Consider the following 14793-nt stretch of genomic DNA (forward strand, 5'->3'; position numbering starts at 1 on the left):
AAGTTTGTGAGACATGATTTCCCACGCACAAACCCATGTTGACTAGCCCTAATCAGTCCTTGCCTTTCCAAATACATGTATATCCTGTCCCTCAAAATTCCCTCCAGTCAACTTCCAGTCTTTTCGGCACCTCACCTGTGACTATCGATGATACAAATATCTCAGCAAGAGGCCCAGCAATCACTTTTCTAGCTTCCCACAGAGTTCTCGGGTACAGATGATCAGGTCCTGGGGATTTAACCACTTTAACCGTTTCAAGACATCCAGCACTTCCTCCTCTGTAATCTGGACATTTTGCAAGATGTCACCATCTATTTCCCTACAGTCTATATCTTCCATATCCTTTTCCACAGTAAATACTGATGCAAAATATTCATTTAGTATCTTCCCCATATTCTGTGGCTCCACACAAAGGCCGCCTTGCTGATCTTTGAGGGGCCCTCTTCTCTCCCTAGTTACCCTTTTGTCCTTAATATATTTGTAAAAATCCTTTGGATTCTCCTTAATTCTATTTGCCAACACTGTCTCATGTCCCCTTTTTGCCCTCCTGATTTCCCTCTTAAGTATACTCCTACTTCCTTTCTACTCATCTAAGGATTCACTCGATCTATCCTGTGTGTACCTGACATATGCTTCCTTCTCTTTCTTAACCAAACCCTCAATTTCTTAAATCATCCAGTATTCCCTATACCTACCAGCCTTCCCTTTCACCTTGAAAGGGAATATACTTTCTCCGGATTCTTGTTATCTCATTTCTGAAGGCTTCCCATTTTCCAGCTATCCCTTTATCTGCGAACATCTGCCTCCAATCAGCTTTCGAAAGTTCTTGCCTAATACCATCAAAATTGGCCTTTCTCCAATTTAGAACTTCAACTTTTAGATCTGGTCTATTCTTTTCCATCACGATTTTGAAACGAATAGAATTATGGTCGCTGGCCCCAAAGTGCTCCCCCACTGACACCTCAGTCACCTGCCTTGCCTTATTTCCCAAGAGTAGGTCAAGTTTTGCACCTTCTCTAGTAAATACATCCACACACTGAATCAGAAAATTGTCGTGAACGCATTTAAGAAATTCCTCTCCATTTAAACCTTTAACACTATGGCAGTCCCAGTCGATGTTTGGAAAGTTAAAATTCCCTACCATAACCACCCTATTATTCTTATAGATAGCTGACATCTCTTTACAAGTTTGTTTCTCAATTTCCCTCTGACTATTGGGGGGGTCTATAATACAATCCCAATAAGGCGATCATCCCTTTCTTATTTCTCAGTTCCACCCAAATAACTTCCCTGGATGTATTTCTGGGAATATCCTCCCTTAGCACAGCTTTAATGCTATCCCTTATTAAAAACTCCACTCCCCCTCGTCTTTTGCCTCCCTTTCTGTCCTTCCTGTCACATTTATATCCTGGAACATTCAGCTGCCAGTCCTGCCCATCCCTGAGCCATGCTTCCGTAATTGCTATAATATCCTAGTCCCATGTTCCCTGAGTTCATCTGCCTTCCCTTTTAGGCCCCTTGCATTGAAATAAATGCAGTTTAATTTATTAGTCCTACCTTGTCCCTGCCTGTCCTGACTGTTTGATTCACTTTTGTTCTCAACTGTACCAGTCTCAGATTGATCTCTTTCCTCACTAGCTCTCTGGGTCCCACCCCCCCACCTTACTAGTTTAAATCCTCCCGAGCAACCCTAGCAAATTTCCCTGCGAGTATATTAGTCCCCTTCCAATTTAGGTGCAATCCGTCCTTCTTGTACAGGTCACTTCTACCCCAAAAGAGATTCCAATGATCCAAAAATGTGAATCCTTCTCCCATACACCAGCTCCTGAGCCATGCATTCATCTGCTCTATCCTCCTATTCCTGCCCTCACTAGCTCATAGCACTGGGAGTAATCCAGATATTACTCCTTGAGGACCTCCATTTTAACTTTCAGCCTAACTCTCTGTAATCTCCCTTCAGAATCTCAACCCTTTCCCTTCCTATATTGTTGGTTCCAATGTGGACAATGACCTCTTGCTGGCCCCTCTTGCACAACCCTCTGTGTGAAAAATTGCTCCTTAAGTTCCTTTTAAAAACTTTCTACTCTCACCTTAAAGCTGTGGCCTCTAGTTTTTGACTCCCTGACCCTGGGAAAAATCCCTTTGCTATTTACTCTATCCATGCCCTTCATTATTTTATAAATCTCTATAAAGTCACCTCTCAGCCTCCGACACTCCAGGGGAAAAAGCCCCAACCTAAACAGCCTCTCCAGATAGCTCAAATTCTCTAACCTGCAACATTCTTGTAAACCTTTTCTGAACCCCTTTCAAGTTTCATAACAGTTTTCCTATAGCAGGGAGACCAGAACCGAACACAATATTCAAAAGTGGCCTAACCAACATCATGTACAGATGCAACGTAATATTCCAACTCTTATACTCAATGCACTGACCAATGAAGGGAGAGAGTGAGTTCTGCAGATGCTGGAGATCAGAGCTGAAAATGTGTTGCTGGAACAGTGCAGCAAGTCAGGCAGCATCCGGAAGAAGGGCTTATGCCCGAAACGTCGATTCTCCTGTTCCCTGGATGCTGCCTGACCTGCTGCGCTGTTCCAGCAACACATTTTCAGCACTGACCAATGAAGGCAATCTTGCCAAACGCCGCCTTCATTATCCTGTCTACCTGTGACTCCATTTTCAAGGAACTATGGACTTGCACCCCAAGGTCTCTTTGTTCGGTAACACTCCCCGGAACCTTATCATTAAGTATATAAGTCCTGCCCTGATTTTCCCTTCAATTCCAATCTGCCTTGTTCAATGCATCTGAGCGCCTCCAAAATTCTGTTGCCCATAGTTATAACTTTACCAGATCCATTTCACTTATCATTGTTGTATTTATTAACCTACTTCAGATTCTTTGAAAAAATCCAACATTTTCATCATAGTTTTCAAATGCCTCCATGACATTGTTTGCCTCAGTCTCTACAGCCTTTTAAAGTTGATATAACTGTGTCATTCAAATTCTTGCCTCGTGATGTACCCTGAATTTCAACACACAGGTAGCCTTGCCTTGTTTCTTAAACTCTGAAATTTTCTCCTTAGCTTGTTGATCTCATCCCTCCTGAAGTCACTTTTACAAAGTTAACATTGTTAAATAAGATTTTGGTTATCTGCTCTTCTGTTGCTCACTGTCCAGTCTTGTTTTATCATTCTTCTTTGAACTTGTTCAAAAGTTACTCTATTAATGTGTTAGATAATTGCTGTTTTAATTATTTCTGAGTTGAAATGAAGGTTTGATGGCAGTTGGATTGAAGCAGGATTGGTATTGAGCAATTTCAAAGATTGAAGTATGGCAGTCATCTTGATTTAAGTGGAACAAGAATCAAATCTTCACACATCATGGATTTGAGAACAGTTTATTAAATTGGTTCATGAAATGTGGACTGAACTGGCAATGCCAATATTTATTTCTCTTGCCTAACAGCCCAGGAGAGCAATGGTGATGAGTTGCTTTCTTGAACTGCTGTAATTCTTAGGTAAAGGGAATCCCAGCATTTTGACCCAGTGACAGCGAAGCACAACATAATTCTGAGGCAGGATAATGTGTGGCTTGGAGGGGTACTTGCAGGTGGTATTTCCATGATTCTGCTACCCTCCTAGTTTTAAGTGGTAGAAGCCATAAATTTAAGAGATGCTGTAAAGAAATCTTGGTGAGTTACTGCAAAGCATCTTGTAGGTAGTACATACTTCTCTGCTGTGTGATGACAGTGATGGGTGTGAATGCTGAACATGATGGATGGGACTAGTCATGTAGGATGCTTTGTTTTGGATGGTGCTGTGTGTCTTGAATGTTGTTAGAGCTGTACCAGTTGGGTGGATGATATTCCATCAAATTCTAAGTAGTATCTTATGGGCATATTTTGAAGAGAGAAGTTGTGTTACCTATCACAGAATATATGGCTGCTAACCTGCTCTTGTAACTACAATATGCTTGTCCAGTTTAATTTCTGTTCTGTGGTAAGATCCTGTTAGTTGGGGATTCAGCAATGATAGTGCCTTGCATGTTAAGGAGTACTGGTTAGGTTCATTCTTGTTGGAGGTGTTCACTGTCACTTGATATGGCATGAATAGTTCTTGCCACTTAGCCTGGAATGTTTTCAAGTCTCCTGCTCCATATGGATATGGACTGCTTCAATATCTGAGCAGTTGCGAATAGTGCTGAAAATTGTGCAATAAATTGGTAGACATGCCCACTTCTGACTTTTTATGATGGAAGGGCAATCATCGATGAAGCTGCTAAAGTTGGTTTGACCTAAGACACTGCCCTAAAGAACATCTGTGGTGATGTCGTTGGAATGAGACGATTGACCTCCAAGAACCACAGTCACCTTTTTTACTAAACACGATTCCAACCATCAGAGCGTTTCCTCTATTCCCATTGTCTCTAGTTTTGCTTGGGCTTCTTGGTGCTACACATTGTCAAATATGGCCTTCACTCTCACTTCACCTGTCCATGTTTGTACCAAGGCTATAATGAGGTCAGGAGGTCAGCGACATCGGGCGGCACGGTGGTACAGTGGTTAGCACTGCTGCCTCGCAGCGTCAGAGACCCGGGTTCAATTCCCGCCTCAGGCGACTGACTGTGTGGAGTTTGCACGTTCTCCCCGTGTCTGCGTGGGTTTCCTCCGGGTGCTCCGGTTTCCTCCCACAGTCCAAAGATGTGCAGGTCAGGTGAATTGGCAATGCTAAATTGCCCGTAGTGTTAGGTAAGGGGTAAATGTAGGGGTATGGGTGGGTTGCGCTTCGGCGGGTCGGTGTGGACTTGTTGGGCCGAAGGGCCTGTTTCCACACTGTAAGTAATCTAATCTAATTGGTGGAACCCACACTGAGCATGAGTGAGCAGATTACTGTTAAGCAAGTGTTGCTTGAAAGCACCATTGATGACTCCATCATTGCATGCACCGGTTTTTCAGTTAGTAAGAACGTATTCTTAAAATCAATTTTTAATTAAGTTGAATTTGTAATTTATAACTTAAATTCTATTCTTCTCTTAAAATTCACATGCACACACACAGACAGGACACAAATATTATGGGTGAGGAAGACAACAAATAAGTCAGAAGCACAGTTCTGGCACAGTAAGTCAGTCTGGCACAAATATGAATCACAGATGAATTCTTCTCTTTTGTCCCTCTTCGATCCCTTCTCATGCTCTTAGTGACGAGGCTTTGGACACACTGATTCTCATTCATTGGTTGAGCATCTAACCTTTCAGTGATTCTGAAGGTGATTTTTTTTACCTGTTTTTCATTTTTCAAACAGACGATAAGCAGAAGAAGAAGCTTTCAAAGCAAGGTGATGGAGAGTAACGAACTACAAAGCATGTCATTTACTTCACCACATAGGTAGGAGAGTGAGAAAGAGAGAGATGGATGATTTCTTTTCCCAGACTACATGTTTTTGCTATGCTGTCCACACAAGGCTGTAGTAGTTGTTAGTGTGCAAAGTCCTCCTGAACTAATGACAACTAGTGCTGATTAAAAAGCTAGTCGAAAGACTATCTCAGAGAAAATTTGGAGATTGAGCCTCTCAGTTTCATAAATCACTGTAGATATTCCTCAGATTGTTATTGGAGGCCCAAGCATCTACAGCTGCTTCATCAATGACCCTCATTCCATCTTAAGGTCACAGTGGAGTTATTTGCAGTTGATTCCAAAATATTCAATCCTTGAGTATTGAAGTGGTCCATGTCCAAATGCAGCGAAGTCTGGACAGTATTCAGGTTTGGGCTTAAAAGTGGCAAGAAATATTGGTACCATGCAAGTGCCAGGTAATGACTATTTCCAACAGGAGAGAAAATATCCATTGCCTTATGACAGTCAAAGGCATTAATAATGCTGAATTCCCCCATTCTGGGGGTTACCATTTACCAAAAACTGAACTGGGTTAACAGTATAAATACTGTTGTGACAAGCAGGTCAAGCGCTAGAAATCCTGCAGTCAGTAACTCTCCTCCAGGTTGTCCACCATCTACAAGGCACAAATCAGGAGTGTGATGGAATATTTTCACTTGCCTGGGTGAGTGCAGTTTCACCAACACTCAAGAAAGATGACAGCATCCAGGACAAAGCAGCCCACATGCACAAACATTGACACCCTTCAGTAGTGACTCACAATAATTCAGTGTATCATTTCCAAGATACACTGTAGAAATTTACCAAGGGTCCTGAGAAAGCATCTTCCAAACCAGAAATGTTGGAAGGACATGGGCATCAGATACACAAGAATATTACCATGTTCCCCTCCAAAACACACATCATCCTGACTTGAAAATATATCACTGTTCCTTCATTGTTGCTAGGTCAAAATCACACAACACCCTCCATAATTGTGCGTTTACCTACACTAACAGGACTGCAGTATTTTCAGATGACAGGCCACACCACCACCTCAAGGACAAGTAGGGACTTGCAATAAGTGCTGGCCCAGTCAGCAACACCTGCATCCCGCAAATGAAAATATAAGTCATTTAACCTCCAATTGTCCAAGCAGAGTTGGGCAATTCAAATGGTTTAGTCAAATTTTCAAATTGATGACCTAAAAGTGTAGAATACAGGGGTAAACCCTTAAAGCTTGCCTTGCCACTCAGTATGATAATGGTTAATAATCCAACTCAGTACCTGTACATGCTTTCTCTCCATATTCTTTGATCCCTTTAGTCCTAAGAACTGCATCTTTTTTGAAAGTCTTCAATATTTCGGCCTCATCAGTTTCTTATGGCAGAGAATTTCATAGGCTCACCACTCTCTGGGTGAAGAAATTTCTCCTTATCTCTGCCCTAAAAGGCTTACCCCTGTCCTTATTCTCAGAATATGATCTCTCATTCTAGACTCCTTGATCATTGAGAACATCCTTCTTGCATCTACTCTGTCTAACCCTGTTGAATTTTATAGGTTTTTTTATGAGATGTCCATGCAGATGCATTATTGTTGTTCAAATCCTAATTATGTAAAATTGTTGTTCAGTCACTGGTACTTCACTCCATGGCATTGGTATCCATAAAAAGCTCATGGATTTATAGGCTCCAAGGAAATTCTCCTCAACTTAGGATTGATTCTCTGCTGCTCTTACCCTAGCAACGTCTCTGTTTCAGCACATGGTATATAAGTGCACTTCAGACCATTTCTATTCATGATACCCTCTGTTGTGCAAATTGCAAAGCGCCTTTAAACTTGTCAAGACAGTGGAAACACAATGGTGTGTTCTGTAATGGCTTGGGTAGGGCATATGCATGATCCTGGATTTCCTCTGTCTCAGATATCATCAGTCATAGTTGCAGGGAACTTTCCTCTTGCAGAGGATCCAACCATCAATCTGGGTTGAGGCTTCAAAATACTCTGTGAGTGTCGGTGCACACAATGCATGTTCCATGAAGTATTTTAGGAATCTGGAAAAGACCTCAACTTCTCTGTGCTTTTTGTACTTGATGAATTGAAATAGTTGATGATAGAAAAATGCTTCTAGGGAGTTGACTTTGTTCAGAGAGTGTAAATGAATTGAATACTTTCTCATGTTACTGAATATTCATGGCATACAAACATACTACAAGTAGGAGCCTCCCACAAGGACAAGGCCAGTGTAATTTTTGGCACATTGCAAAGATGCCACTGACCTTACTATTGCACCTGAATCTGCTGTTGGAAAATCTGCTGTACTTCCTTCCTGATTATGCCAACCCATATGTCATGTTTCTCACTCTTGTGGCCTCTATAAATTACACTTCTCATTGTAGATTCTCCCATTAGCTTGTCAATCCTCTCAGAATCTTATTTTACATTTCTCAAATGCACGAGATATAATTAAGTCTGCTTTTGTACTTGTGAAATGAAAATAGTAGCCAACCAGTGCTCTGTGGGCATTGTTTGGGGGGGTCAAAGTAGACAGCTGAAATTTATAAAATGTACCTCTTAATTACTTCTGCCCTCAGAGGTACAGAGAAGGAAGGTTTGGAAAGGTGTGCAAGATTAAGGATCACAAAGAATTGAAGACCATTCGAGGGACCTGTCAATAATAAAATCCAAGGAACATAGAGGTCAAAGAGGTGGCAAGTTGAAGGGAATGGATAAGGTTTTTTTTATTTATTCATGGTAAGTTGGTGTTGCTGGCTAAGTCAGCATTTTCTGCCCATTAATAGTTGCCCTGAAAAAGTTGGTGAGTTGTCTTGTAATCCTTGGAGCATAGGGAAAACCAGTGCTGTTAGGGCGGAAGTTCCACGTTTTTGACTCAGTGATGCTGAATGAACAGCAATATAGTTCCAATTCAGGGTGGTATGTGGCTTGAAAGGGATTTTGCATGGCTAAGTATGTATAAAAGCACTTCCATGGAAAGATTATAGTGAAGAGGGCAGCTTGGTGAATTTGGAGAAGAAATAGCAATAGAAGCTGAGATTAAAATCAAAATTTACATAATAGTGGACAGGTCGGTGAATAAAGTAATGAGGATATTCCAGTGACAAAATCCAAGTGGGGTGAGTGTCTTCTTGTGAATGACTGTCTTTATGAATAGGAGAGTCGACGTTTTGGGCAAAAGCCCTTCATCAGGAATAAGGGCTTTCACCTAAAACGTCGACTCTCCTGCTCCCTGACCTGCTGTGCTTTTCCAGCATCACACACTCAACTCTAATCTCCAGCGTCTGCAGCCCTCACTTTTGCCCTGTCTTTATGAATATGTGAACCTTCTAAAATGGCAGTTGTGAAAGATGAAAGAAGATGAGGAGAAAGCATTGAAGAAGAAATGAGTGAAACCAAAGTGTGAATTGATTTCTAGGACACTTTGGATCTGCTGATTTTAAGGTTTCAGTAAGAGGCAAGGTGTAACTAACCTGATCAAGTTTCAATAAACCTTGAGATGGTTTAATTCGAAACATCCCAGTCCCAATCACACTCGATAGAACAGTTGCTGGCAGACTTGAAGAAAACTTTCCATATTGGTTTGCTAAACTAGTTTGGTGCTATTTCCCCAAACATTGCATGTTATCTCTTGGTTCATATTCAAAATAATTTCAGAACAAAGTAAACCTCAGTCACAGTTTTACTGTATAACTGTGGTATTTGGACTCTCAAAAGGATCTTGCTTTAAAAGATTTTTCCATTCCTTTTATTTATGTTTTTTTAAGGAGATGGATGACAGATTTATTCCTTAAGTCACAAAATACAGTCTGGTGTGTGTTTAATCTAAAGGATACCTTTTAGAATATACAGTACTATACTTACAAGCCCTCAAGTGAGTAACAGTTTGGAGATAAAATCAGACCCCTAGAGCATATTTGTAGATTATTTTATTGCCATTGTTCATTTTTATTTTTCTGAGAATATATTTTTTATCTTTCTTAAACATTTGATACATTAAAAACATTTCATAATACAGACAGCAATTATTATTGTAACTTAACTAAAATGGTTTATTTGAGGGACATTGCTGTTGATGGCTGAGGTTATTGATATCTGTTGGCGCATTAAAGCTAATTTACGCAAATGATTCGTGTAGTCTGAAGTCTTAACATATCTTCAGAATTTGTTGAAGTTTGATGAGTTGCACCTGCACAATTTTATATAAAATGTTAATCAAATGCATAACTCTGTGTGATGTTTTATCCTTTGTAATCTTGTCCAAGAGTAGTTTTGGAGCCAGTTTCTTTATCAAGGAAAGGAATTGCCCAATTCACTATGAACTAAACTGCAAAAGCTTTAATTAACATTTCTTTCATTTCTCAACTGGTATTTATCTCACTATAAATTATTCAGACCTGAGTGCTTTTCGGAATATGTTGTTAAATAATTGTTAAAAATTAACTTTAGAAATAATTCAGTATCAAGATTAGAGAAAGGTTATTCTAAGTAGCTGCAAACATTTCAAACCTCAGCTTATTCTGCTCATCTGCTTTCATATTTTTGTTGAAAAACAGATTTGAATGTTAGTTTACACATTTTCTCAGTCCTTAGGTATTTTCTTACAAAAAGCAATTAATTAGAATTAGAGGCTGCTTGTTGAATATACATTTGCCAAAATGTGAAATTCTGCCTATTAAATTGTACATCCCTACATTTGAGATTGAAAATGGGAAAAGAATAGGAAATGGTACCTTGTACAATTGTCTGCCTTTTTCTTGCTTTTCATCTTTAGCTATAATTGTTAATGCAATAACTTAATAACTTAAACCAGTACAATACATTAATGAGTAAAATTAGGCTAAAACTGCATATACCATTTTTTAAGAAAATAAACTATTTTTCAAAACCGTCTGTTCAAGGAAGTTATTACACACCTCGAGAGCAGGTGGGACTTGAACCTGGATCTCCGGTCCAGGATAAGGACACTGCCACTGCACCACAACAATCCCTTCTCATCTATCTCTCTTTGTTTTCCTCATCAACCTGTTTGGAGATGTTATTACTTACTTACATAAATTAAATACAACTTTGAGTATCTGAATTGTTAATTGGTTAAGTTGTGGCACATCTTCATAATTTTGATCAAATGGCACAATGCAAAGTTAACTATCAGATACTTTGCATAATCATGAATACTGGGAAAGAAAGGTTTACTTTCAAAATGAGAAAATTGAACATATGCTTGTTGCAATTTTTCAAAGCATGAATATTGAAACCAAAAAGTAATTAATGATCTATTTGCAGTGCAACTGCTGCATTGAATTTTGAGCTGCAAATTATAGTTATGGCTTATTTTCAGTGTTTGGAAGTGGTAACTATGGATATTCAATGTATATCCATAGTTATTTTATATTTTCATAAATTATCAATGATATTTTCATAATGTAATTTTTATGAAATGTAATTAACTTTTTGCATATGTGTTTCTATTTTCCACTGTATTTGACCTCAGAGCAAGACATTTCCTCTTTGGAACAGACAATACGATGTAGTTAAGTGCAGTTAAAATCTTAAAATGGAACTTAGGTGTGCTGACGAATAAAATAAGTTAACTGTTTTTGTTTACTTGTTGAGCTGAAAATATTAATTTATCATTTCATGCTATGGTATGTGATGCAGGACTTGAGTATACATTGCTGCTACCTGTTGGATTTGTTTTTTTAAATGGCTAAGTATATATGGAAAGCTAAAGCTTGATGTTGAAGTGCCCCGAACATTGCTCCTGTTGAAATTACTTGGTAAATAATTCATACAAATTATATTAATGCAAACGTCATTGCAACTAAAATTTATAGCGCACCTTCAATGTAGTGAAAGATTCAGTGGTATTCACTGGAGTTTAATCAGAAAAAAAAAATATTTTGAACCAATGAACAAGACATTTGGCATGGGATGAGCTATAAACGCTCATTTGGTAAAGAAAAGGTGGAGGAGTGAAGAGATTGGGCAGGGAATTCCAGAGTTTGGTCACTAGACTGTTTCAAGCATGACAACCAATAGTAGTGTGAATAAGGATGAACAAGATGGCAATATTTTGGTGTACAGCAACAATTTGTTTCAGTGGCTTATAAAAAAAGGCTATTAGCCTATAAAATGAAGACAAAAACAATTTTTTTCTTAATCATGTAGATGATGAGCAGGCTTTGAGGAGCTGGGAGTTGAGTTACTAACTGAAGAATTCCTAGCCTTTGCAAAAACTAAAACAAAATGATTTGGAGATGCCGGTGTTGGACAGGGGTGTACAAAGTTAAAAATCACACAACACCAGATTATAGTCCAACAGGTTTAATTGAAAGCACTAGCTTTCAGAGCACTGCTCCTTCATCAGGTGGTTGTGGAGTACACAATTGTAAGACACAGAATTTCTAGCAAACGTTGACAGTGTGATGTAACTAAAATTATACATTGAAAAATACCTTGATTGTTTGTTAAGTCTCTCATCTGTTGGAATGAACATGTTAGTTTCATTTCTTTAATATGTAAATCACAAAAAATTTTTTTAAAGTTACATTCTCAGGTTAATTTTAACAATTGGTGTCAGCCCAGAGTGTGTCTATTTGTATATAGGAGTGTCTGAGTGTGTGTGTTTATAGTGCAATGGTGATCACCTGTAGTGTGACATGACCCCAAGGTCCCGATTGATGCCCCCCATGGGTACCGAACTTAGCTATTAGCCTGTGCTCGGCCATTTCTCGCTGCTGGCTGTCCTGAAGTCCGCCTTGGAGGATGGCCACCCGAAAGTCCGAGATTGAATGTCCTGCTTCGCTGAAGTGTTCTCCAACTGGGAGGGAACCGTCCTGTCTGTTGATTTGTGGTGCGGGGCCTATTCCTCCATTGCCATAGCCTCTGCTCGATTTCACCAATGTACCATGCCTGCAGTGTATAAGATGGACAATGTTGGCTGAGTCTCTTTCGTACCTACCACGTACATGGTGGGAGGTGTCCCCATGTGTAATGGTGGTATCAATGTCCACACTCTGACATGTCTTGCAGCGCCTACTGTGACAGGGTGTGTGGAGTTGTCCTGAAAGCTGGGCAGATTGCTATGAGCAATGATCTGTTTGAGGTTTGGCGATTGTTTAAAGGCGAGCAGTAGAGGTGGGGAAGGTCATGGCAAGGTGCTCATCCTCATTGATAATATGTTGCAGGCTGCGAAGAACATGGCATAGTTTTCAGCTCCTGGGAAATACTGGATAACAAAGGGTATCCTGTCGGTTGCAACACAAGTCTGTCTCCTGAGGAGGTCATTACGGTTCCTTGCTGTGATATGTCGGAACTGGTGGTCGATGAGTTGAATATCGTACCCTGTTCTCATCCCTGAGCCCGTCACGTTCCTCCTCATCTGAACAGATGTGGTGTACACATAGGGCTTGTCCATAGGGGATGGCTGTTTTAATATGTTTTGGGTGGAAGCTGGAGAAGTGTAGCATTGTAAGGTTTTCTGTGGGTTTGCGGTATAGTGTGGTGCTGAGGTGCCCCTCCTTGATGGCGATACACGTGTCCAAGATTGAGACAGATAGTAGAGAGTTGTCCATGGTGAATTTGATGGTGGGATGAAACTTGTTGATATCACTGTGTAGTTTTATCAGTGACTCCTCGCCATGGGTCCAGAGGAAGAAAATGTCGTCAATGTACCTTGGGTATAGTCTTGGTTGGAGCTCCTGCATAGAGAAGTCGTCTTGTTTGAATCTGTGCATGAATATGTTGGCGTATTGGGGTGCAAATGGATACCACCATTACGCGTGGGGACACCTCCCACCATGTTTGTAGCAGGTACGCATGCGACTCAGCCAACATTGGCGATCTCATACGCTGCAGGCAAGGATGACCTGAGGTATGGTACATTGGTGAGCAGAGGCTACGGCAATGGATGAATGGGAACCGCACAACAATCAACAGACCAGGTCATCTGACAGACAGGAGTGTTCCCTCCCAGTTGGAGAACACTTCAGCGGTCCAGGACATTCGATCTCGGACCTTCGGGTGGCCGTCCTCCAAGGCGGACTTTGGGACAGCCAGCAGCGAAAAGTGGCCAAGCAGAGGCTGATAGCTAAGTTCGGTATCCATAGGAGGGGCCTCAATCGGGACCTTGGTGACCTCCATTGCACTACACACACACACAAAATCCTATACAGAGACAGACACACACTCTCACACTCACACATGCACCATTCACAGACTTAGACCCCTTTACACTCTCTCACACACACATATACAGTCTCTCTCACAACCCCCACCTCAGGCACACACGCACACACCCATACACGTTTCTGAAGTGAATTTGTACTTGCAGGGTTGCATTGTTCAAAAACTGCATGAATCCATGTAAGATTCTGTTAACTCATTTTTTAGATTAGAATCAGTCTAAACATTATGGCACAGACAACAACACACAGGGGGCTAACACCTTCAATAAATTATCTGGGCTGACACCAATTGTTAAAGTTCACCTCATATGTAACTAAAAAAAACGTTTGTGATTTACATATGAAAGAAGTGAAACTAGCATGTTCATTCTAACAGATGAGATACTTAACAAACAATCCAAGGTATTTTTCAATGTATAATTTCAGTTACATCACACTGTCAACTTTTGCTAGAAATTCTGTGTCTTACAATTATGTACTTCACAGCCACATGATGAAGGAGCAGCGCATCAAAAGCTAGTGCTTCCAATTAAACCTATTGGTTTTGTGTGATTTTTAACTTAAAGCAAAATGCTTACTGTTGGATGTGATTCCATAGTTGTGCAGCATTTGATGAAATCTAGTTACACTATTTGCCACTTTAGGATAACCAAGCAAACATGTAATCTAGCTCATTTGTCCTTGATAGTTGGGACATACATTCAAATGCAGAGGACACATTCTCTGCAAATGAATGGAATATTCTCAAATCTTTTTTTGAACTGTTTGGGAGAATGGGGACCCTAGAGTTCGCTATAGTTTCTCCTTGGCAGCACCTTAGCAAATGCCTTTTCTTCTTTAGAATAAATTGTGATTGAATTGAAATTTAGCATTCTTGAGTTTCTCTTGATGAGTGCAAGGTAAAATAACAGGTGACTTTTCCATTTTTTATGTAACTCTAATTTTTTTTCAGGGGAGGCTGTTTTCATTGTGAAGGCCAGCATTTAATATTCATTTTTAATTATCTTTGAAAAGGTGGTGTTGAGCTACCACTTTCAGCTGCTGCAGCCCGTGGAATAGGTCCACTCACAATTCTGTTACAGAGGAAATTCCAGGATTTTTACTGACTGACAATGTAGAAATTCCAAGTCAGGTTTGTGCATAATTGGAAATAGAATATGAAGTTTGGGCTATTCCTACATATCTAATGCTCTTGGAGTCATCAAGTCATAGAGATG

The 14793-nt window shown here is 40.1% G+C and overlaps 1 protein-coding gene across 5 annotated transcripts in view; it reads left to right on the forward strand.

The window, feature by feature from the left end:
* The window catches only part of mipol1 (mirror-image polydactyly 1), a 414430-nt gene that overhangs the window by 42693 nt on the left and 356944 nt on the right, over positions 1–14793 (forward strand). For 3 of the 5 annotated variants that reach the window (XM_087989940.1, XM_087989937.1, XM_087989939.1), the window contains one exon: positions 5302–5384. The exons of 1 other annotated variant lie outside the window; for it this stretch is intronic. In XM_087989940.1, the coding sequence (XP_087846066.1) occupies positions 5338–5384 (47 nt within the window). In that variant the 5' untranslated portion in view covers positions 5302–5337. Of the gene's footprint in view, positions 1–5301; positions 5385–14793 lie in introns of those variants that run through there. One more of the 5 variants, XM_043697845.2, reaches the window with a different exon arrangement.

Source organism: Chiloscyllium plagiosum, unplaced genomic scaffold (genome assembly GCF_037043375.1).
Source record: "Chiloscyllium plagiosum isolate Xiang-an unplaced genomic scaffold, Cpla_swu_hap1 HiC_scaffold_8, whole genome shotgun sequence".
Lineage (NCBI taxonomy): Eukaryota > Metazoa > Chordata > Chondrichthyes > Orectolobiformes > Hemiscylliidae > Chiloscyllium > Chiloscyllium plagiosum.